This window comes from Notamacropus eugenii, chromosome 2 (genome assembly GCF_028372415.1).
Source record: "Notamacropus eugenii isolate mMacEug1 chromosome 2, mMacEug1.pri_v2, whole genome shotgun sequence".
Lineage (NCBI taxonomy): Eukaryota > Metazoa > Chordata > Mammalia > Diprotodontia > Macropodidae > Notamacropus > Notamacropus eugenii.
Window position 1 is genome coordinate 349,514,812 of NC_092873.1, and position 24,793 is coordinate 349,539,604.

General features: G+C 34.7%; 1 protein-coding gene across 3 annotated transcripts in view; it reads left to right on the forward strand.

Moving 5' to 3' along the window:
- The window catches only part of GPATCH8 (G-patch domain containing 8), a 105,866-nt gene that overhangs the window by 34,524 nt on the left and 46,549 nt on the right, over window positions 1-24,793 (forward strand). The window contains exons 2-3 of one of the 3 annotated variants that reach the window (XM_072646014.1): window positions 7,824-7,898; window positions 16,240-16,312. In XM_072646014.1, coding sequence (XP_072502115.1) covers window positions 7,824-7,898; window positions 16,240-16,312 — 148 coding nt within the window. Of the gene's footprint in view, window positions 1-7,823; window positions 7,899-16,239; window positions 16,313-24,793 lie in introns of those variants that run through there. The other 2 variants (XM_072646016.1, XM_072646015.1) reach the window with 2 other exon arrangements.

Here is a 24,793-nt window from a genome sequence, read left to right on the forward strand (position 1 = left end):
ATACAAAAAAAGATAAAAATAGTTTGAAACTTCAAGAGTTTTATGAACCATGTTCCATCTACATAATTTAGAAATGTGGTATTTAGGCCACACTAGTATATTTAGATTTATGTTATACAAAAAAGGGTAGACTTACTTAGAATAAACAAGATGTTTTTTAACTATGGTAAAATTTTATTTTTAATTTTGAGGTTCTTCTGATCCAGTTCAGTTACTCAAAACTTGCTTAGTGAGGATTCTATTATTTTAAGTGTTGTTGCTAAGTTTCTCTGAATGTAAAGAGCCATCTTCAGTACCACCAGTAATCAAAACAAGCCAAATCAGATAGTAGGGAAAATGGAGTGTCATGTGTGAGTAACAGCAAGAAGACCAATTTGACTGAATTGTACAGTGGGGAAAATAGGGAGTAATATATAATAGGTTGGTCCAGTCCAGGTTGGGAAGGGCTTTAAATGCCAAACAAAGAAGTTTATGTTTGGTCCTAAATAGTACATAGTCACTAGAGCAGGGATTTTTTTTTCTAATTAATTTTTTTCCTCAGTTACACGTAAAAACCTTTTTTAACATTTGTTTTTTAAAATTTTGAGTTCCAGATTTTCTCCCTCACTCACCTCTCTGCTCCTTGGGAAAGCAATTTAATATTGATTATGCACATATAGTCATATAAAACATATTTCCAGCTTAGCCATATTACCAAAGAACACACACACACAAGAAAATAAAGTTTAAAAAGTATACTTCAATCTGCATTCAGACTTCATAAGTTCTTTCTCTGGAGTACTTTTCATCATAAGTCCTTCCAAATTGTCTTGGATCATTGTATAGCTGAGAATATCCACTTCATTTACAGTTGACCATCATACAGTATTGCTGTTACCATGTACATTGCTCTCCAGGTTCTGCTTACTTAATTAACTTTGCATCATTTCATTTAAGTCTTTCTAGGTTTTTTGAAACCATTCTATAGCACGGTTTTTGATATTTTTTGAATCATAGATGCCTCTGACTATCCAGTGAAGCCTGTGGATCATTTCAGATGTTTTGAAATGTAGAAAACAATCATATGTATATAGAATTACAAAGGAAACCAATTGATATAATTATCAAAACTTTTTTAAATTCATGGGCCCCAGGTTAAGAACTCCTTTACCTAGAATTTGTTGAGTAGGGGAGTGACATGATCAGATCTATACTTTAGGAAAATCACTTTGTCAACTATGTGGGACCATGGATTGGAATAAGGAGAGGAAGATCAATTCAGAAGATATTGCTGTAATTTATGCTGTTAGTGTTTAAGGCCTCAGTCAGGTTGGTGGCATTGGTGAGTAGAGGTATTAGATACTAGAGATGTTGTGGAGGCAAAAGTGCTAAGACTTGGCTGCTGTTTGGATATGAAGAATTGAGGAAAATGTTAAAGTTCTGAGGCTAAATAATTGGAAGGATGCTGGGGCCCTCCACAGAAATAGTGAAGCTTGGAGAAGAGGACTGGGTTTGGAGAGCAAAATAATGAGTTCTGTTTTAGATATGTTGAGTTTGAGGTTGAGGTGTTTGTGGGATGAGCTCAGGAGAGAGATGAAGACTGCATATATAGATTTGGGGATCTGCAGAAAGGATCTTCTGGAATGGCTGAGAGGAAGCCCATCAGAACAGGTTACTTCTGTCCTAATAATTTCCATCCTCTCCTCTTTTTGAGTGTATAGGTCCAAAGCCAAATTGGAGCTTGTACAAAAAAATCTGAGGAACCTGCAGGGGACTTCTCATTTCTGCCTATTACCAAAGAATCATGTCCTGTGCTTTGGACTAAATGATGTAGTAAATAAGGAGAGCAGTGGACTGGGTCGAAATCTCTGCCAGTAGTTTGGATAATTTCTGAGTCTGAGTCCTCATTTATAAAATACAGTTAATGATATTTGCACTACCTATATTACAGACTTGCGAAGAAAGTGCTTTGCAAACTGTAAAACTGTGATATATTAAGGTATTTCCAGGTAACTTCAAAGGTATATGAACCAGAAGAATATGACCTGCATTTCTGTAATTTTTGTTGATAAAGTTGCTAGTTGTCACATCTCTGTGATGCCCAGGATTTGTTGAGACCTAGAAAAGACATATGAAAAGCTACTTTTTTGTACTATTAATTGCCAGCAAAATGAATGGCACCAGACAATGTGTGCTTTAGGAGGTAGGAAGGATTCGTGGAGGGGAGTTGCAATTGAATTGAAATTTGGAATGAACCCAAGACCTCTTGGTATATTAAAACACAAAAATATCAAGGCCTTTTCTTTTAAATTAATGCATTTTTAAAATCTTTTGAAGGGATAGTGCTAAGAATAGAAAGTCCCTCTTTCTACCTGAGTTGACTTACTTGAATCTTTCTTCCCTATCTCTTTTTCATAAGAACAGTTTTATTTGTCACTAAGAAGCCTGCTTTTGAAATTTGAGAAGCTCTTTTCTAGGTTCTGGAGAAAGAAATTTGTCCTCACAACAGATTACATGACAAGACTATTAGGGTGGCCTTTTAGGCAGTTCTATAAAAATAGAAGACAGATGCCTAACTCACACTAGGGTCTTTTTATTTGAAACGTCAAACATTAAAGTTTTTTTTTTTAATACCTTTTGTTTTTTAACTAATCATTTCCCAATCTATTTTCCCCTTGCATTGAACCCTCCCTTGTAGCAAAATAAAGCTGCTAAGCAAAACAAACCTATAATGACAGTACTACAGTAGTCCATTTACCCCTCTCTACTAAGAGGAGAGAAGTATATCTGTTCTTCAAGATGCAGTGGTCATTGCAATTAATCTGAATCTGGGCCCTTTTTAGTGTTGCCTTTGTTTACCTTCCTGAAATTACTGTGTATGTTCTCTTGGTTCTGCTTTCTTCACTGTTACATCATACCAATGTTAATGTTTCTCTGCATTCTCATTGGTCATTTCTTACAGTATTTTACATTCATATTTTCTTCAGAAACTTCTTAAAAACACTGGTGAAAACTGTTAGACTGTTAACTGTTATTTTTAGGGATACTGTTAACTATTGTTTTTGTATGAAAAGACCAACTTCCTTGTACTATTTAGGACAGTTGTGTCAAATTCAAATAGAAACTGATCCCTGTTGACTAGCAATATATTGACTTAGCCAAAAATTAACATTGTGTTGTATTATATTTTAAAATATTTCCCAGTTATATTTTAATTTGGTTTGGCAGAAGTTTGATACCTCACATGTATACCAGTCTTTTTATGATTTGATTTTTCAGAGTGCATTGAAGAGAAAAAAATGTGATTATAGAACATTTGTTTCCCATACTGTGAGCTGGGAGGAAGTTTTGCAAGGGGGCCAAGATTCCATAAATAAGCAAACATACCTTTTTTAGACTGAATAAATACTATCACTAAATGTTTTATTATTTTTTCAGATATATAAATTTATTAAAATATCAATTAAAATTTTTTTTAATTAATAGAATTTTGACATTATTTTTCTCAATGAATAGCATAATTGTGGAGAGTACATTAATTTTTTAAAATTTTAAGTAGAAACCCTCATACTCAAAAAGGTTGGGAACCATTGGTATTTAAGGAAAGAATACTCACTATGTGTTAATATCTGGAGACCTGACTTCTAATTCTCTCTGTGTCATTAATTAAATGTATGATTTTGGACAAAACATTTCATCTCTCTGGGACTAATCTATAAAATGAGGGAATTGGATTTGATCTCTAAGGGTCCTTCTAGCTCTACAATTTTATGATTTTATGGTTCATATTTCTATGATTCCTGCTTCGCTTGACTTTATTAGGTATTTGCTTAGACATCTTAGATATCTATCCAGGGAATTTGAATGAACTTTTGTAGACTGAGAAGAATATAAAGATAAAGCTACTCCTCAAACAAAATAGATCATTATTCATATTTCTTCCCACTCTGTAGCTCCAGAGTTTCAATTTAGAAGTATGAGCTGGAATTAACTGTTGAAAAACATCTGTGAAAATCATAGGTGTTGCTAGTTAATACCATTTCTGGTGGTAAAATTAAACATGGATATGCAGTTAGTTCTCAACTTTCACAAGGATAATAGTCCCAGAAAATGGCACAAAAGTAAAAAATGGAAATGTTGATACATGTATCTTACAGGAAATGGGGGTTAGATTCCTGTGTCCATCAAAACACTCTGATCTTTAGGTAGGGATTGCTGAAAATACACTTTTCTGCATACAGTTTTTTATAACAAAATATTGATTCTGATATGTGCTTTTCATAATATAGTATAACTCATAAGTTAAGTTATACTACAATAAAATTAGTAACATGCAAAACATTTTCCATTGCTATTAATTTCCTAGAATTCTGTGAACTTTCTGTGAACCGTGTAAGTTTAATAATTTAAAAAATTATTTCAGATAATATTCACTTTTCATAGCACATGAAGTACTATGAATATTTTCCTCCTTTTTGTGGAGAGTTACTAACACCGAACTCCTTGGCCAACAGTGGCTGTAGGCATTCTGTCATGAAGTTTATCTAACACCTTTGTTTTCTCACTAAGCAGCATCACTTGACTTCACATGCTTAGAGCCCAAAGGACTTACACAGCTCTTTGGGTGCATAATTGCAACACAAAACTTGAGTTTTAAAGGCAAACAATGAAAATAAACAATGAACGCACAGGGAATGCTTTACAGTGGTAGGGTAAACAAGACCAGTGAAACACCTAGTAGGGTACCAGCCATGCGCATTGTGCCTCTCGATTTTTTTCTCTATTGTCCATAGCAGTGAATGTGCATGATTACCATTGTGAAAGTGAAAATGTGGTTATTAATAAATTTGTTTAAATGCTCGAAGTTGCTAAAGTTAAACACACAAATATTGAGAATTGACTGTACTCTTCTTTCCAGATAATAATAAGAGTATTTGGAAGAAATGCTGTGGAAATTTTAGGTATAGTTATCTTTTGTAAAATACCCTGCTGCACTTGATTAAAAACTTTAGAAATTTTTTAAGTCTTTTTCTTGTTTTTTTGAAGTAGTGAACAAGATATTATGGGAACCATTTTGGCTGCCTTTTGGTTTGAGATGTTTTTGTGTGTGTTATCATTGCTTTCGTATTGTGTGAATTAAGGCTAATAGTAGAATTGGGTGGTGTCCACCATCTTCATACATCCTGTCCGTATACCTTTCATACATCCCCTGTAGTAACTGAATATTAACAGCAGTGATTTACTAGTTTGGGGATACTCTCTTGAATCCTTTGCCCTGATATCCTGCCTTACTAAGTTTTACTGTGGATTATCTCCTCTGTCCTACTCAAATGCTATTGAATAGAGCTGAAGAAATTCACAAATATCCTGGTAGAGTCCACTACAATTTGTTACTTAATCTCAACTGGACTTTATTTCAACAAAGCAGTCTTCTAACTTATGCCTAAATGATTCTCTGTTACGATCCCCACAGTGACTCTTCTATACCTTCTCTTCTTTCAAGCTTTTCATATTACCCCTAATCCACCTTTTACGTCTATGAACCTTGCCCCATATATTACTGAGAGAGGTCATATACCATGAACTCCCTCTTACACCGTTGTCTGTATCAGAAACGCTTGATATTGTCCTTCATTTTCTTTTTCTTTTCATCTGCCTCTGAAGAGATTGTCTCTCTCTTCACCAAGAGCAGTCTGACATCTCCACGTGTAACTTGATTCCATCCCCTCCTGTCATTCTCAGAAAATCCCAGTAATCCGTCTCTTCTTTTTTTCTATTCTTAAATATTCCTTATCTCCTGACTGCAGTGCTTTATTTAGCACAGTGCCTGTGCCTGACATGTAGTGTCTCTTAAATGTTTGTTGACTTACTGGTTACCACAAGCACAATTTCTCCCATCCTTTAAAAAGCAACGAGATTCTACCATTTCCTCAACCTGGCATAATGATATTTCTCCTCCCTTTCACAGCCAAACTCATCTTTTTGCTCTTGCTTATACTCCAACTGAAATTTGGCTTCCAAACTCATACCTGAAACTTCTTCCTCCCCAAATCACCATTTGATGTCATAATTGCCAGATCTAGAGGCCTTTTTACAATTCCTGTCCTCCTTAATCTCTCTTTCAATATTTGATACCATTAACCATCTTTTCCCTTTCCAGATTTTTGTGTCATTATTCTCTTTTGGTTCTCCTACCTATACAATTGATTTCTACCAGTTTTCTTTTCTGGTTCATCATCCATGTTTCACCCCATGGTTGTATATACACCCCAAGACCCTTAGCCTGTCTCTTTTATAGGTTCTTGCATATATCTGTGTGTATAACTTCAGGCTCACTTAGGCATTTTGAAATATTATAACTCACAGCTGATTAGGCATTTTAAAATAGATATCTGTGAGGAAGATAGGTAGTGCAGTGGATTGAGTGTAATGTGCTTTGCAAACTTCAAAACGCTAAGTAACTGCTATCCATGACAATGATAATACCTCTTAGACATCTCAAAATCAATTATGTCAAAAGTTGAAAATTATTATCTTCTCCTTCCTGAGTCCAACCTTCTTGAATTTCCTTCTTTCTATGACTGGCACCATTTTCCTTCTAGCCTCTGAGTTTTATTATTTCTTCCTCCATATTTCTTAAATTCAGTTACCTTCTCTACTTATACCAGCACTATTACCCTAGTTCAGACCCTCATCACCATTGGCATAGATTATTACAGTAGCCTCCAAATTGATCTCTTAATATTAGTTTCTCTGTACTCCAGTTTATCCTCCATATAGTTGCCAAAGTGATTATCTGAAAGCATAGCTCTGACTCATTCCTTCCTCTGCTTAATAGACCCTAGTGGCTCACTGTTACTTCATGTATCAGACGCTCACTCTTGTTAGACATTTAAAGGTCTTCACAGCCTCTCCCCAAACCACCTTTCTAACCTTATTGCCATTCTCTCCTTCACATATATAATGTATGGTGAATGTTCCTCGTGGAGGTCACCCTGTGTCTCACCTCCTGTCCTTATGTCTGCATTGACTCTACCTCATGCCTGTAACTATTTCCTTCCTTACTTCCCCTTCTTGGACTCAGCTCAAGCACCACTTTGTATGTGAACTTTCCTGAACCCCCCAGCTGTTAGTGCTTCCCTCTTTTATTTTGTAGAGTAATAATAATAAAAATAATAGCTAACATCTATATAGCACATTAAAGTTTACAAAGTATTATTGTTCAGTCATATATGTCTCTTTTGTGATCCCATTTGGAGTTTTCCTGGCAAAGATATTTGGCTGGTTTGACATTTCCTTTCCTTCCTTTACAGATGAACTGAGGCACGCAAAGTTAAGTGACTTGCCCAAGATCACATAGCTAATAAGTATCTGAGGGCAGATTTGAGCTCAGGAAGATCAGTCTTCCTACCTGACTGACTAATAAATCTTTTTTTTAAAAGAAGATTGCCCTTTATTTCAGAATTCTACATTTCTGTGGTTGTTTACATTGGCATTCTATGAAGAACTGATGTTTAAAATTATATGTCCATTTTATGAAGTATATTTTGGGGCTTGAGGGTCAGAATAACATGCATTATTTCTCTCATAATTCTAAAAAATAAGTTACCTAGTTACTTAAAAAAAAATAAACCAGGAACTGGAGAGGGGGAACAAAATGGTTGACCATCGAAAAAAATTTAATTGAAAAAAGAAACCTAGCTTTTGCAGTTTATTTTCAGATATATGCATCCTAAAAAGAAAAAAAAAATCATATATCAGGTTAAAATCACTTCTTTGGATCAGGAAACAATTTTTTAAAATTTATTTGCCTTTTAAAAATAACTCTAGTAATTCTCTTACAGGGTAATCACTTTGATCAGTATGAAGAAGGACACTTGGAGATTGAACAAGCATCACTAGACAAACCTATAGAATCGGTAAGATATTCAATGTTTATTCTTTGGGCCACCAACAAGCTAGATAGCGTTCGGATGATGTTTGATATGAATGCAGTTAAATTTGTTAATGATGAATTGTAGCAGTGTAGAGTTGCTGTTCTCTAGTCTGTGCTTTAATATAGTCGGGTTGGGGGTATAGTCTAATATTTATTTTGGTTCATAATTTAGGCACTTAAAGACAAATTAATTTTTTTTAATGGAAATGTATCATTTTGGCCCATATCAGTAAAGGTAGCAATATTTAAGCTCTTTTTTCCCCCTGTAGATTTAAGGAGTAAAATGCATTTTGATCTTTTTAAACTTTTTATTCATCCATTTATTTTTGCTTAATTAGTCAAATTATCTTGTGCAGAATGATTATTTCCTATTGAAAACAGTAAGGGATGGTAAATTTGTATTTGCTGGATTAATGGAACCCATTTGATTAAGAACAGAATAGTTTAGTTTTTTTATATTTTCTTTCCCACCTGTCCCTGCTTCATCATGGATATTACTAATTTCAAATTACAAAGTAGATGAAGTTATTTTTTCTGAATTTTTGAAACTTACTTTGAATAGCCCTTTGTTGTCTTCCAGTCCCACAAAGCATAGAAGAATGTCTAAACCTATGGTGGTGTCAGCACTTAATGTTGGTAATAAGAAGGTTTAGCCTCATTCTCAATGGTGAAGTATGTATATTCAATTGTTTTTCAGTTGTGTCTGACTCATAGTGGCATGATGTACCATTTGCTTCTCCAGCTCATTTTACTGATGAGGAAATTGAGGCAAACTTGACCAGGGTCACACATCTATTAAGTGTCCAAGGGTAGATTTGAATTCAGGGATATGAGTCTTCCTGACTCCAGGTCTGGCACTCTATCCACTGTGCCACCCACCTGCTCCCAGGAGTATGTGTAGTAAAACCTTTAATGGAGAAATAAATAACAAAATCTTGACCTTTTAGTCAGTCTTGGATTTTTTTTAACGGCTTAGATGATCATTATTTTCCAAAAGAAAACAAAAAATTAGTCATTATGTATGATACTATAGCTATGGTGTCTTTAGCTTTCATTTTTTCAAGAAAAACCAAAAAAACAAAAAAAACCAAAAACTTGCAACGTTAGCGAAGGATCAACATGCATTTATATTCCTACATAGGGTTGGTGTTGTGTATGTTTGTGTGTGTGTTTAGATGTTTACAGAAATTTACACAACTTGGGGTGTTCGACATTTTTCTTCCACAGCAGTTGGCCCATATTAGCTAAGCAGCCATGATCTGGTTTGTATTGCACGGTCTGCCTTTTTTTTTTTTTTTTAATTTCTTCTCTAGGGTTTCTTTTCTCCCCACTTCCCCTTCTTATTTCTGTTCTTCTGGTCCAGTGAACACTGCATATAGTACCTTCTGTCTTAATGTGCTGGCATGACGCTAGTCTTAGGCATGGCAGTAATTGATGACGCATGTGATAATGCTGCAGAGGGAGAATTCACATCTGATGTGCTGAACAGCCTAGTCTTGTGTTTTGAAGTAGGAATTTTAATTGAAATGCCAAGCCCACTCTGCAATTTCATAAGAAAAAACTAGCATTAATGTCTTGTTCTGTACCACCCTGGGAATCATCACCAAATTACTCAAATAATATCTGTAGGTTACACCAGTATCTTACATTTAAAAGAGGGCCCTCTCCACCCTACTCCCACCTCCCATTTGATGTATGTTTTTAATATAAATGTTAACTGGCTAAAAATTAAAGGATAGTTAGATGTGGAAAGCCTGGGCAAGTTGGTTAATACTTTAAAACAAGGGTTTAATTCATTGAGGGTGTTCTCTCCTGGCAATAGCAGATAACTGAATTTACAGCCCTGAGTATTCATTATTCATATTATGCCTATCTTAATTGAAAGATTTTTTTTTAAGTTCTAAATCAAATAATATTTTATATTTGTAAAGACTTCTTTTAGGACTTTTAGAGCTTTTGAATAACTGATTTGACCTTACTTTCTCTCTTGTCCTGTGACAGTTATGGCTAATATTTTACCAACTGCAGTTGTTTTGAGAGACCAGTTTGTTTTTAAAAACATTTCAGAATTCAGGAAATGAATTCTAGTTCATGTGAGGAGAGGAACACTGTCAAACAATCCATTGAATTTCCATTATTTTAAGGACCAAGGTAGAATGGTATGCTTTCTTTATAAAATAGAATTAGCTTATCTGTCCAAACAACAAAAGGTACTATTTTAACCACAACAAAGAAATATTAACCTTCCTGAATTCCAAATGCTCAGTGATAGCAATGATTATAACTATTGTGCTGTCTTGGAATTCCTAGGGACCAAAGGTATTGTACACAAGAGTTTATCTGCTGAATTCAGATCTGTCTCTGCAGCAATATCTATTGAGAGGTGCTGACTGTTTTGCTACAGCATGCAACTCAGAGGTGGCTGGAAGTATGCAGGTTTGGGAGTCTACAGATCATTACAAGGTCCTAAAAGTCTAGTGAATGAAACATTTTTTTTTCCCTTAAAGTTTTCTGCAGAATCTGGTAACGATGGAAGACTGCACAGTTTATGCTGAGTATGTGTTTGTGAGTGTAGAATGAAATTTTTTTTGTTTTTTAAAGAGGGTAGATATGAAGCAAAGCTACCCCAAGTTGGGAATAAAAACTCAGGTACAATAATGTAGTATACTTTAGGACAGCTTCTAAAGCCATACACGTCATTGAAATGTTAGCTCTTTTGTTTCTTATAGTGTAAGAAAACATAAAAACAGGCAGTTCTGAATTATTTCACAATCTTTGATTAAAAGTTATCCTGCTCTTCCTCCCAGATATTTATTTCTACCAAGTAAATATCTTTAGTAAGGTTCTAGATGACTTTTCTAGAATAAGTCTTTAGAAGATAATTAAAATTGCTCAGTAGGTAACTTATTATCTATTTCGAGTTAAAGGAATCAAGATAAAATTCTGACAATAAGTCCCTTTTATATGCAAATTACTAAAAAAATAGCTTTTGGAATCTTGATGAAAAAACAGCCATCAGTACTGTATGGACTCCACATATTTAAAGTTGATATGCAAAGAAAAAATTTTAGTTTGATCTAAAGCTATAGTTTAATTAAGGATGCTGGAACATGTGAATGGTTGAATCTCACAATGCCCTTGAATCCTTATTTCTACAATTGGATTGATTTCTTAGGAAATTTTTCTCGATTTTTAAAATTTAAATAAAATTCTTTGAATTTTTTAAAAAGTTGAGGGATGAATGCCTAAGTTGTGAGGCCTGCAGGAGAGTTAAACTAAGCTGTCATTGTACAAGTTAAATTGCATATCATCCATTAGTTTGTACTTGGCTATATTTAAGTGATAAAATCCTTCTGCCAGAGAAGTCAGGTTGACTGAGCAAACTCAGATGAAAATTCTTAGACTCAAGTTACTGATTGTTGGGGAAAAGTAATCTGTTCAGCTAGAGTTTAAGAAGTTATATGCAGTTAATTCTTCTTATTTTGAACTTTAAAGTTTGGGTTTTGTCATTTTGCATATCTTTTTGAATCTGTGGACTCCATTAGTTCCAAAGCGTAACTGTAAGATTACTGATTTGACATTTAGCAGTGACCATATGCGGATTGCACTATAAATAACGTGCTTCTTGGAGCTGAATGGTGTAGCATTACTATTTGGCTTTTCTCTCTAGTCTTTATTGTGTCATCTGTAGCGAGCTATAGGTTTTGTTTTGGGAATCTTTTACAACCTGTTGTTTGCATGGGTTCACCCAGTAGCATCCAGTCCTTGCTTATGGATTTCTCAATACACAGTCAGCAAAGCTTACAATCCACTCAAGAGGTTTGCCATTTTTTGTCATTGTTGAAAGTGAGCTAAAAGCCTAACTTTAATGTGGCTGTCTATTAAAATAGAATTTAATATGGAACTAAGTTTAGCTAGTTATTTGCTTATAATACATTAGATTTTATTGGTTTATTTTGTATCTAGTCATTGACACTTGGAATCAGCCCTACATAAAATTTTGATCTACATTTTAGCATTTCCCCAAAGTTTCTGTTACATAGATTGGTACTTTAGAAGTGGTCACATGCAGTTTCATGGAGAGAATTCACTACTTGGGATATAATTCACAAACAGAAATACTGAGGAAATGTTTCAAGGATTGGCAATGCATTATGTTCATTTCTGGTATTATATACTTTTTTCATGCTGGTTTTTTAAAAATGTAAGCAAATGCTTCATGCTTTCAAGGATTTTCCTATCTAAATTATCTTATTTCTCCTTAAAAAGACACTCTTCTCCCTGCCCTCAACACAATCACCCTCTCTTCTCCCTATAGGGACCAAAAAATATTACAGATCCATTATGCAGTGGTCCAGGAATGCAAAAATTAGGGACCTACTGAAATGTGACCTTCATGAAATGAGTTTGGATTCTTATCTCAAATCTCATGCCAGCCAGGGAGCAGTATTCATGGTCCACTTCTCCTAAAGTGACATTGAACATGGATTTCCAGTATCCAAATCATAGATATAGATAGTAACACACAAATGAAGTGTGGAAACTGATCTACTCCATTGGATCCTGTGAAAAACTGACATTTTGCAGAGTATCCTTGGGAAAGCTTGCATGCTTGAGTTGGCTTATTTATCACTAGTTCATAAGGAGGATTTCTTTGCAAATAGGTTCCAGTTAGAATGTAAGGTTACCCTGAGTAGAAATTTTTTTTTTTCTTGTGTTCCCACCTCTAGCTCAGTACTAGTATATAGTAGACACTTAATAAATACTTGCTGATTGATCCCTCAAATATACTTACCAGCAGCCCAACACTGCTGTCTCTTCATTAATCACAACCTCTTTGTGATAGAAGAAAAGATTGTGCACAATATTTATGTCAGACTTTCATAAAATTATAATTGAGCCTTAATTTATGTACTTTATAGGAATTTTTGATAAAGGATTTCTCGTCCTTTCCTTCCCAAGAAATATAACCCATTTCTGATGCAGCTCTTTCTAGATTGCCCCTGGGGACCATAAAACGCTTCCAAGTGGTACAACTTAATTCAGCCATCATTATTTATTAAGCTTCTCCTATGTTCAAGAGTCGTGCTGTGCACTGGAATACAAATACAGAAATGAAATGGCCACTTTTATCAAGGAGCTTATATTAAAAGCATCATGGGAAATAGCTAGGGTATGATAGAAACAACGCTCTTCACAGGGTGAGTGGATTAATACATTTTTGGTGGAGCAGAAGCTGGGAAGAGGGTGTTGCTTGTCCTATCGTTAACATAATCACTTCAACGAATGTTTGAGAGAGATGGACAAGACCATTTCATGATAAAATAATTTGTTTGGCTCTGTCATTTTTCTTGTCCAAAGCCTGTGGGAGTGGGAGCCCAGAACCACTAACAATACATTGTTGCTTCTCTCCTTCTCGGGGAAGAAGCTATATTGAATACTGACCCTCTTGACAATTCATGTCTAACCCTGGTTTTCCCCAGCAAGAAACAGGTAATATTATGGGTGAAAGGATTCTGGGGTGAAAGGATAAGAGTGATTGTTCTTCCTTATTTGGTCTAGTCATGTATAGGGAAGTTTCCACTAGGAAACTGCAAAGAGAGAAGTAACCTATTCTGCCATCGTTGCCATTCCCTTCATTGCATTCAGAAGGAAATGCTACACATTGGTATATATTGACATTTTCACTCCAGCAGTTTCATTGCCTTTTCAGAACTGGAAATATAGACTTAAGTAAGTAGAAAACATTTTTATTTATCCCAAAATTTCTTCATCAAAAGTTTTATTTTAAAAAGCCAATGTTATTACTGTTATGATAACAGAGATCCTTGTAGCCAAAAACGTTTAAACCTTTTTCTAAGGGGTCACAGCCATCCTCTTGAGTGGTTTGTAAAAGTGGTGCTAATGTGTATAACCTTCCTAAATTTTTCTTTTCCCTACTCTTCTCCCTTTAACATTTGTTATTCCCTTCACTGTGTCAGTCACAACACGCTGCTCTTGAATCTCTCAGCTGGTCTTGACTCGTGAATTTACTTTATGCTTTCACTCTTCTTTAATAAATACATTACTTGCAAGCAGTGAATTGAAAACAAGACAAAAAAAAAAGACCATTAGTGATTGGACAGTTTCTTACTTTGTGTTACATTTAACTGTTCTTTTGACAGCCCAGTTTTTAAAGCCAGGTTCGTATGGAAATGCTTTCACTCCACTTGCACTGCTTTTGGAAATAGCATACTGCTTCATCTGTCTGTTTATTTTAGTGCATTCATAATATAATACAGTCAGCATAATGTCTCATCTCCACTTAGCAAAAAATTTTCATTTTTCCTTTTTAAAAAGCCAGCAATTTTTGTCAGCATTGCTTAAGTCCCCAAATCTCCGTCAAGTAGAGTAACAACATAAGTATGGTAAAGATTTAGCAGCCGCTTAATCTAGTCATCTAACCCAATGGTCATCTTTAATATGTAAGTATATCAGAACGCTGCAGTTCTAGAAACTATAATGTAAAACTAGAATTGTATAAGGTAAGTTTGTCTACATTGAAAGCAGAAAAATGTTTTATTATGCCTTGGAGGTTAACATGGGGAAATTAGTATTTATTTTCCTTTTCTTTCTCTACTGATACTTTTCCTATGCAAGTTTAAATTTCTGCTTTAAATTGTTACTGTTTATTAGGCACCTAACTTTACTTGGGGAGGAATCTGTTCTAGCTAGACACTGAGCCTCTTGATAGTCTTAATTATTGTTCAGAGCAGGATTAGTTCATCATTCATGAGAACTTACAATATAGAAGACTCGTAAGTCTTAGAGCTCAGATGATCTACGATCTGCTAACTTTCCCAGTTTCTTCAAAAAATAATTGTCCTTTTGCCTTTAAGGACTGCCTTCATTTTATAGGCTTAAAAATATTTTTTCTTTCATTTTAGAACTTGCTCTGTCTTTGTATTTACCTCTATTCCAGCCATTTTTAAAAAGCATGAATTTGAAAGGAAACAAAACATGGTCTCAGCAGATTATTTTTTTCTTACAGAAAGAATAGCAGAGGCAGTATTTTTCACCTCCATGGTGCCAAGGTGTATATTATTTCACGCTACATAGAAGGTCAGAAGCCAGGTGATTCCAAGATATTTCGTTTAGAGATCTGTGGCAGTGAACTAGAATTTAGATTTGGAAATTATAAGATTTATTTTTAGATGTATATCACCAAGTTAATGTAACTATTGTGACTTAAAGCTAAGTACATGGTTAGTAGTTAGCTGTGTTACAGACTACTTTCTGTGTATGTAGATAGCTTTTAAAAAACTGTCTGCATTATTTTTTTGATGATAGAGGTGCTAACACTGGCACGATAATAGATCAATAGCTGACTCGACAGATTACCAAGTAAAAGGCTGCCACTTCTTCCTAAGTACCTTCATGACTATTGTCATGAACATAGACCCTTTGTCCAATAGCTGACATTTAATTGTTGTTTCCAATGCCTTTTAAACACATTTTATATTGAAAATCTGTTTCTCCTGTGCTCCTTAGGAAGATGAGACATTATGTTTGTTGTTTTTTCCCCTACATGCACTAATGGTTCCTTACTGTTAACTTATTGCTAGGCCTGTTTCATTCTAACATCTTAGCATTTTTGTTAGATTACATGTTGAAATGCATCACCCAGTCTGTGCTTGAACTCATTTTATTTAATTTTTTTTGTTTAATCAATTTACTTTCTTGTTTTACTAACCTCACTGTTTTTTCAGTTTAATATTGGCTGCATGCTAGTTTATATATTTATATTATATATATAAAACCCAATCAAGTCTAGCCTGGATTTTGCTCTGATTGTGTTTTCGTTTCTAGTGGTGGGGCAGTCTTGCACTTACAACTTACTTCGTATCATGAAAGCCTGACACACAAACAAAATGACTAAACACAATGTAGATTTTCTTTTTACAAAATCTTAAAGTGGTGCTGTCTAGGTGATGGATATGATTGTATAAGTAGCTTGATTTTATGCTTTTTAATGTCATTTTTTACTGATAAACTTTTATTTTCTCCCACTTTTTTTTCCTTTTGAAAGTGTTATGCACAAAAGTTGCCCAGCACACCATCAGAAAGTACCCTTACCCATATGTTCTTCCCCTGGAAAATTACTAGCCAGCAGTTTTTTGACATTTATTTATTTCCCTTTTATTGGGCATATTTGCCCTCTTAGCAATTTTTTGCATGCTTATATGTAGAGTTATCTTTTGCTCATCACGTGTTTAAATGTTGGTAGGAGGGGAAGAATATATTATTGGAATATTTTTGGTTTGTCTTTCTGTTCTGTCTGTCAGGATAATATTGGACACCGCTTACTCCAGAAACATGGGTGGAAGCTGGGCCAGGGATTGGGGAAATCTCTTCAGGGTAAGTTTTTTAAATTTAAAAAAAGAGGGAGAAGAAAAAAAACCCAAATGTTCCTAATGCAGTCTGTGCCAGATTTTTCGTTGTCTTTGAAAGATGTTTGGTTTATTTTATTTCTGCTTTTTCTCTAGAGTAGATTATTTTTATTTTTATTGATGTATTTTAAAAGCACATTTGCAAATAATTTGCAAGTGTAAGCTGCTATTTCATTAAAATCTACAGGTCAAACATATTGTGTGTGATTTACTTTGTTTATTTGAAAAGTAGGGTGCTGGAAATAAATAAACTATTATTTTTCTGCCTGTTAATGATAATCAATTGTCCAGGCTGCCAAATTATAAAGGGATTCCTCCAACTGACATAATCCAACTTTTTGTCTCTTGGGAAGGAAGCCTCAAAATACTTTAGTCCATGATTGTTCTAAATGTTTTGTGCTCCTATCAAAAATCATTTTCTGAGAGCAAAAGAACCCATTTGAAGTGCTAAGTAGTTACAGAGGTTTTTTTTAGAGTGGAAGGAGGCCATTTCTCAACAGATTTCTCCAGGCTATTGATAACAAGCTCTAGTAGGCATATGGTGTAGGTCTTCCATCATACTTTTTTTTCCCTTCTAACCATACTGATCATAGGGTAAGGGCTAAGTGTTTTGTTTCAGATGTACTTGCTAGTTAGTTGGAAATCAACCAACTCCTTTCACTTTTCAGCTGTTTCAGCTTTGGGGGCCACATTTGTTCCTTGCAGATGTCAACACTAACTTGGTAAGGACTGGGAACGCTGACTGAACCTCTGTACTAAATCATTGACCCTCTTACTCCTTAGCAAGGGACTTTTAGAGCACAGCTGTAACAGAATTGACTCTTTGAACATTAGAAATAGGTTTTCACAATTTGAAAGGGTTTCTGATCATTCAGAAATTGAAGGCTTCCCTTTATTTTATTTACCTGTGTTATCTGTAAATGTTGTTCAGCAGTGCATATTTAATAACCTATTTCTAGTGAGAATTGAATTGAGACCAAACACATGTTAGTTTGGTATATTTCTCAAGAATGAGCCTGTGAGGTTGAGATTAATTTTCTTTCAGACTATTGTACCTTGAAATAGAGGCAATGCTTTAGCTATAAACTGTGCTTCTAATAACTCTTAATCAGCTGACTGGGGGAAAAGGGGTATGCCTTTGGTCAGTCACAGATATGCATAGATCTTATGGTCTAGTTCATCAGGTATTTATTGAGCCCAGTATTATCTGTGTGCCCTATAGGGAAATGACATCATTGAGATTTCTGCCCTTTTAAGGACCTTACAGTATAATTGGGGAAATAAAATTAATCTAGGAAATATAATATGATTGTTTACATTTTTAAAATTTACTTACTTATTTTTAATTTTCAACATTGATTTCCACAAGATTGTGAGTTCCAAATTTTCCTCCCCAGCTCTCAAGCCATTGACATTTAAGTGACAAATTGTGTACAGTTTATAAATGATCAAATGTGCAAGTTATAAATGCAATATAAGTTAAAAGATAAGAGAAAGAGAAAGCCTTAGTGTTAGCTAGAATAATTAGGGAAGACCTATTTTCCCTTCCTTTCTAGAGGAGATCAGCTGGATGTGTAGTATTTGGGGGAAGGTGCACAACTCAATGGAGTCTACCCCAGCTCTTAAAAAAACCAACCCAGCAATTTGTAGGGCATGTTCTATTCAGGGTTGGTCAGTAATGATAATCTTTAATTTCAAATGCTTATTGAAATGAATGAAAAGCAGTAAGACTGTTATTACTGGGATACTGGATAAGATACTCGGAATTTTAGGAACTGTTACTAAATGATCTTCCATTTCATAGGAACTGACAAAAATGTGTGCACCTCAAAATTTTATGTTATGTCCACAGGACGGAGGGCTCAGGTTAGACCTCCCATCGTTATCTGTCTAGATGAGCGTCTTCTACAGATGTCAATAAGTAACTCTTCTGAAAATTATGGTTTTAGAGAGGTGCTTGAGGCACTGAGAGATTAAGTGGCTTGCTCAGGATTGTACTGATAACATATATGTCAGAGGCAAGACTTGAACTCTTCCTGACAGACAGCAAGGCTGTTCCTCTGTCTATAGTTCACTATTGCTCTTAAGCCTCTTATTGGGGACCTAGAAGGCTTTAAAGGTGAGGATAAACCTTATAGTATATTTCTAAAGAATGGAAAAGCAGTTGCTTCCATTGATCCAAACAATTATCTATTTTGTGCTTTTAGAACTTTTTGTGAATTAGAACTGAAAAATTATACTTTACAGTTTCTGAAACTACAAGTGCATGTAATTTTAAGTTCCAGCTAGAATTGAGGGAATAATATTGGAATAACAGGGACAGTATGAGTTTCTTTTGAGTCATTTTTTTCCTAGTTGAATCCCTTTTATTAAGTTTAAGTTAAGGTGAAATATAAATTAACCTGTTTTGAATATCTAGTTCAGTGCCCATTTTTTAATTGAAGTAATATTCTTTTTTGTTATTTTCACATTGTTTTACAATAGTTCAGGTTGAAAAATGAAAATATTGGCAAATAAATTTTACATTAATAGTAGCTATAGTTGGAAATAAATCAGTAGCTTCTCAGTAGCAAGATCCTATATGAAGGAATCACCTAAGAAGATTATAAGTACTTCCTTGCATTCTAAAGAAGTTTGTTGGTATAAAGTCACCTAAAATAGAGAAATTCTAAGTAAGGTATTGTTTAGGATAGAAATTCTTAATTTTTAAAAAATGTTTGGATCACTTTCAGTATAATTGGTTTCCTTTTAAATTGGTTCCTTTTAAAAACATTCTGGGGGTCCATAGGCTTCACCTTACTGCCAGAATTATCTATGACATAATAAAGTTAAAACCCCTGGTTTAGGATAGTATCATAAAATTTGATTTTGAACTTTGAGGTGGGGGAAAAACATTTCCAGGATATCAGCTGTGTTTGTAGTGAGAAGAATAAATTGAATGATAGGACTGAAAAGACATTTTTTTGTAAGTTATTGATATCTCAGAAGCAGTTCCTTCCAAAGCTTTTTAAAATAAATCTTTTTGTAATTAAAATATGTCTAGATCAGGATCTTCCTTCATTCTCAAACTCAGTAGTCAGATAATATATTAAGTGTACCATATCTGCATATCCAAAATATCAAAGTGTGCCAACAATGAAGCTGTGAATGCTATAAGTGAGTATAGAATATTGGCACTGATACCTGAGTTAGTAAATTGGGAAAACATTTCAAATTGTAAATTCACAGACTTATATGTTGCATAATTTATAATTTCAGAGTAAAAGTGTAATTATATAATAAAAATGTTCCCTGCAGAATCTGCAGGAGTCCATTGCAGTCAATCACATTAGAAATAGTGTTTTTAATTTCTTTTGCGAAGAACAGAGTGAAATTTTCTGCTTTGAGTTAGAAAGCAGAAATATAAAAGTAGTGTCAATAAAGAAGCTCTTAACAGTGCAAAGGAATGAGCCATTCTGCTGGCTGACCTTTGCATTAAGTTACCGAACTTCTTACCAAAAGCCCATTTGACCTCTCCTCTAGTAACATTAAATGTGCTTACAGATAATATTTGTCTTTATATCATTTACTCCCCCATCCTACTAGATTTGTGAGAAAGAAAAAGTTAAAATATCCCATTGAGATAAGGGAGGAGTTACATTTTTGAGAACCAGGGACTTGTGAATTCATTGGTATAGGAAACTCCATTTACTACCAGTGAACATTGTTATCAGCTTTGTAACTTTGTCTCAGAGTCTGATTCAGGCCCCAAGACAGGAAATTAAGTGACATATTCAGGGTCATGTAGTCAGTATGTGTTAGAGGCAGGACTTGAGCCCAAGTCTTCTTGATTCTGAATTTGACTTTTCACTCCACTGTATGATAGTGCCCCTCATCATTTCTTACTTCACAATATTATTTCATTACATTCATGTAGTGTAATATTTTGAAAACTATTCTTTAGTCTATAGAAATCTACTTTGTTCTTAGTTCTTTGCTGCCAGTGAATATTGCTAAAACTATTTAGATATTTATTAGATATAGATTAGATTTTTGTTCCTGTCTTTGACTGCGTTGGAGTGGGTCTGTATCCAGGAGTGCAATCATTGGGTCAGAAGTTAAGGATGTTGTCTTAAGTAAGTGAATAATATATGACAGGTCACTATGCTTGGAAATAGAATACTCTATTTCTTACCTGAGTTGGAGGAAAATGACATGAGTTTATATGTTATTTTCATGAATTTTTTAGATAACCCAAACTGAGATTTCAGTAAGAACCCTTATGTGCAAAGATCCCTTCCCCCATCTCCCTTTTTGGCCACACTCATTTCCTTTTACTTTTGCTACCTCTTTGCTTAGTAAGACCTTTACTAGCAACTACTATTAACCATCTGACCCTCTGTACTGGTTTGGGTGGGAATGACAGAGTGCAAGCTTGTGCAGATAGGCTACTTTTAAATCAGGCAAGAGTTTCACCCATGTCAAAAAGCAGAACAGATGCTGCCACAGAAGCTAGTAAAGATTTTTTTTTGTATTATATGAGGTTTTGTTTTTTGAATGTAAAGAAGGTAGGATTGAGGTTCGGTGTAACATAGTTCCTTTTCTAAAAAAGGCAAATGTCACTGTTTACAGCAAAGATGCCACTGGGTTTAGAAGAATACTGTAAAGGTTAGCTTTAATTTAGCCTCGTGGTCCCAAAACATGGTATGACTTTTTAAAATATAGATTGAGCTGAGAAAGATATAGTATAACCTAAAGGTGTAATTCCTGCCAACTTTCCAGGCAACCATTAGGAACTTTATAAAAATGTGTCAGAGACAAGTAATCATTTTGCAGAACTAGAGTTAATTGGTATGGAAGTTATTACTAAGTTCTGGTGTGCCTTTAACTTTCTCGCTCAGATTTAATGAATGCAGTTATCCCTACCACGTTGCAGGAGTTAGGGGCACAATGCCCCTGCAGTCTGGAAAATCTGAGTAAAGTTTTGGCCTTCCCTTTGTACCAGAGAAGAAGTCTGTATTATTAATGGTATTAAAAGATAAAATGTGTTGATATTATACAATACTGTACACATATTTTATACCTTTCTGAGTTTCTAAACTTTTTCTGTTATCTGCTGGCTCTTGCATGTTGTCTGTGACTTCTGCAAAACTCCCAAAAAGTTCCCATTTAATTTCTTGTGCCAACCCACCACATAGGGAATCCTCAACGGGGAAAGTCATGATGTGGAAGGTATAATTATATAAATAAAAGTCATGAACCTAAATCAAAGACAATTAATTGAAGTTTGGTAGTTAGCCAAACCTTAAGAAGTCCAGAGTGCTTTGTGCTTGGCCATCTAAATAGTAAGGATAGAGGAATTGAGAAAAACTGGTGTGAAGCTTACACTAAGATCAAACTAAGTGAAAACAGAAAGAGAATAAAATTTCACTTAAAGGAAAATACCAAAGATAACTTAGTAACTCATGTGTAAAATGAAATGAGAATAACTAAAGCAACTCAAATAAAATGGCTTTTAAAATTTATTATTGATGTCTTTTGCCACCTTCATTTTCAAATAACTTTCCCCTTCCCAGACCCAGAAAACCATCTCTTATAATTAAGAAAGAGAAAAGACAATTCAGAAAAAATAATCAACCAATTCATATTTTCTCAAATCTGTCAGTATTCCATCTCTCCAAAGTAAGGAGGGGAGATGTGCATTCTCAAATATCTTCTAGGAGTAGGGTGAGAATGTGTGATTATCATGCTTGTTGGTTACATAGCCTTTGACTCACACAAAGTAAGCACTCACATGGAGATCAGAAGAAGTTATATAAAGACACTCTCAAGATCTCTGAAGAACTTTGGAATTGATTGTGAGACATGGGAGACACAGAACTGCCCAGCATGTTGTGCCCATATCAAAGAAGGTGCTGTGCTCTGTGAGTAAAGCAGAATTGCACTAGTTCAAGAAAAAAAACGTGAGATGTGCAAATTTAGAGATATCTTTACTCCAGATGTTCATATGGACTATTTGGGCCCTACCTGGGGTAGAGGCTTCCAAGCTCCTATAGGTCTGATCAGCCACAGTGGATACATGCTTAACCACAACTTCGTGATATCATTTTGATCCTGTTCAAGGATGAAGGACAACTATCACCAATTAACATTTTTGTTGCAGTTTTTTCCCATTTTACAGTGCAATCATTATGTATGCTAATTTCCTCTTCCACTGCTTTGTATTGGTTCCTTTAAGTCTTCTCATGCAACCTGTATTCATATTCATCATTTCTTATGGTGCAGTAACATTCTGTTATATTCATGTACCACAAATTGTTCAGCCATCACCAAGACTTTGTCTTCAAAGTATAATAAAAAGAATCACTATACGTATTTTTGGTGTATGTATTGAACCTTTATCTCTTTGACTTTCTTGAGACATATGCTTGGCAGTGAGATTTCTAGACTAAAGGGATTGGACATTTTAGTTGCTTTCATAGCATAATTCCAAGTTACTTTCCTGAATGGTTGGGTCAGTTCACAATTTCACCAAGTAGTAGTGTGCCTGGAAAATAACTAATTTTTAAAAGTTAACATTTATGGAAAATCTGTTAGGAAGGCCATTTTGCTAACTGAATCTCTTTAACTTAGAAAGCAAAGACACCACTGCTTTATATACAATATCAGAGATGCAAATTAGAACATTAACAAAATATAGAATCTTTAGGAAGAGCCAACCATAGGCAAAGAAATTGGGAAATATTTTGGTACAGTGGAACTAGATGATCTCCAAGGTCTCTCATATTCTAAATCTATAATCTAAGAACCAGGAGCAAATATTTAGTGTCTGTTGTGTTCACTGGGCACTGGGAGGAACTTAAATAAATAAGACAGTCTCTTCATTCAGTTTACATTCCAGTGGAGAAATAAAACATGTCTCTCTACCCATGAAAAAGTAACTGATAACATAAGGTGATACATAAAGGGCAGAAAAAACAAGTATCTTCAGAAAAGGCAGTGGTAAAAGAAAACTTCATAGAAAAGGTGAAAGTTGATCTAGGTCATGAAGGATAGGTTAGGAAAGGGCATTTCATTTTGAGCAACATTGTGAATAGTGAATAGATTTAGCTGACTAGACCAAGGTAAGATGAAGTTGGAACCATGTTATTGAGGGCTGTGAATGACAAACTTTAAACTTTTTACTGTGGGCAGTTTTTATTTTTATTTTTTTAAGGTTTTTAAGTAGATGAGTGAAATAGAGTCATAGAAAATACAGAGATGGAGAATAGTGCTCTTAACCTGGGGCCAAAGGAATTAATTACCTTCTCACATTCTCCAGCCCTGCTCTTGCTCCTTCTTTCTGAGGGCATTACCATCCTATTACCTGTGGTCAGGCAACCCTAGAGTCATCCTCACCTGTTTTCTTTTCCTTTGTCTCTCTGATTTGCTATATTCAGTTAGTTGATAAATCTTGTGAATTTACTTCTGCAGTATGTTAGATCTGTCCCCTTTCCTTCATAGCAATCTTACCCTAGTTCTGGTTGATATCACTGCTTGCCTGGACAACCTTCTACATTGTCACCCTTTTCTTTCTCTAATCTACCCTCTCCATAGCTACCTAAATAATCTTCCTAAGACTTATAGGACCTGATACAAAATGAATTGAGCAGAACCAGGAACATTGTACACTGTAACAGCAATATTGTAATGATAATCACTTTGAAAGACTTAGCTATTGATCAACACAAATGATTCACCACAGTTCCACAGGACTTGTGATGAAAAATTCTGTCCATCTCCAGAGAGAGAACTAAGGAACTCCTGAGTGTAGACTGGAACCAATTTTTACACTTTATTTGTTTATTTATTTGTTTCCCCCCTATGCAATATGGCAAATATGGAGATATATTTTTGCGTGCCTTCACTCATATAATGGGTATCATATTTCTTGCCTTCCCGATTTGGGCACAAGGCTAGAGAAAGGAAGAGAATTTGGAACTTAAAAAAATTTTTTTTTAATTAAAAGGAGGAAAAAGAAACCACTTAAAAAACAAAATAATCTCCTCAAAGCACAGGTCTGATTGTCATTTACCTACTTGAGAAGGCTTGTTGGTGACTTTCTGTTGCTCCTAGGACAACATTAAAAACTCTTTAGTACTTGGCATTTAAAGCTTTTCACATTTTTTTCCAGTCTATCTTTCCAGACTTATTTCATATTATTCTCTTTCCTGTTCTCTGTTATTCCAAACTGACTTAACCTATCTGTTTGCATGTTGTATCTCTCAGTAGAAGGTAAATTTCTAGAGTGTGGGAAACTGTTTTTTGTCTTTGTGGCCTCTAAAATCTAGTCTGTTACTTAAACCCAGAAACTTCTCACTCAACTTGTCCAAAAATGAACTTATTCTATTTCTTCCCAAACCCTCCCTCTTCCAAATTTTCCTATTTCTATCAAAGCTACCACTGTTCTTCTGTGTTTCAAATTCATAAC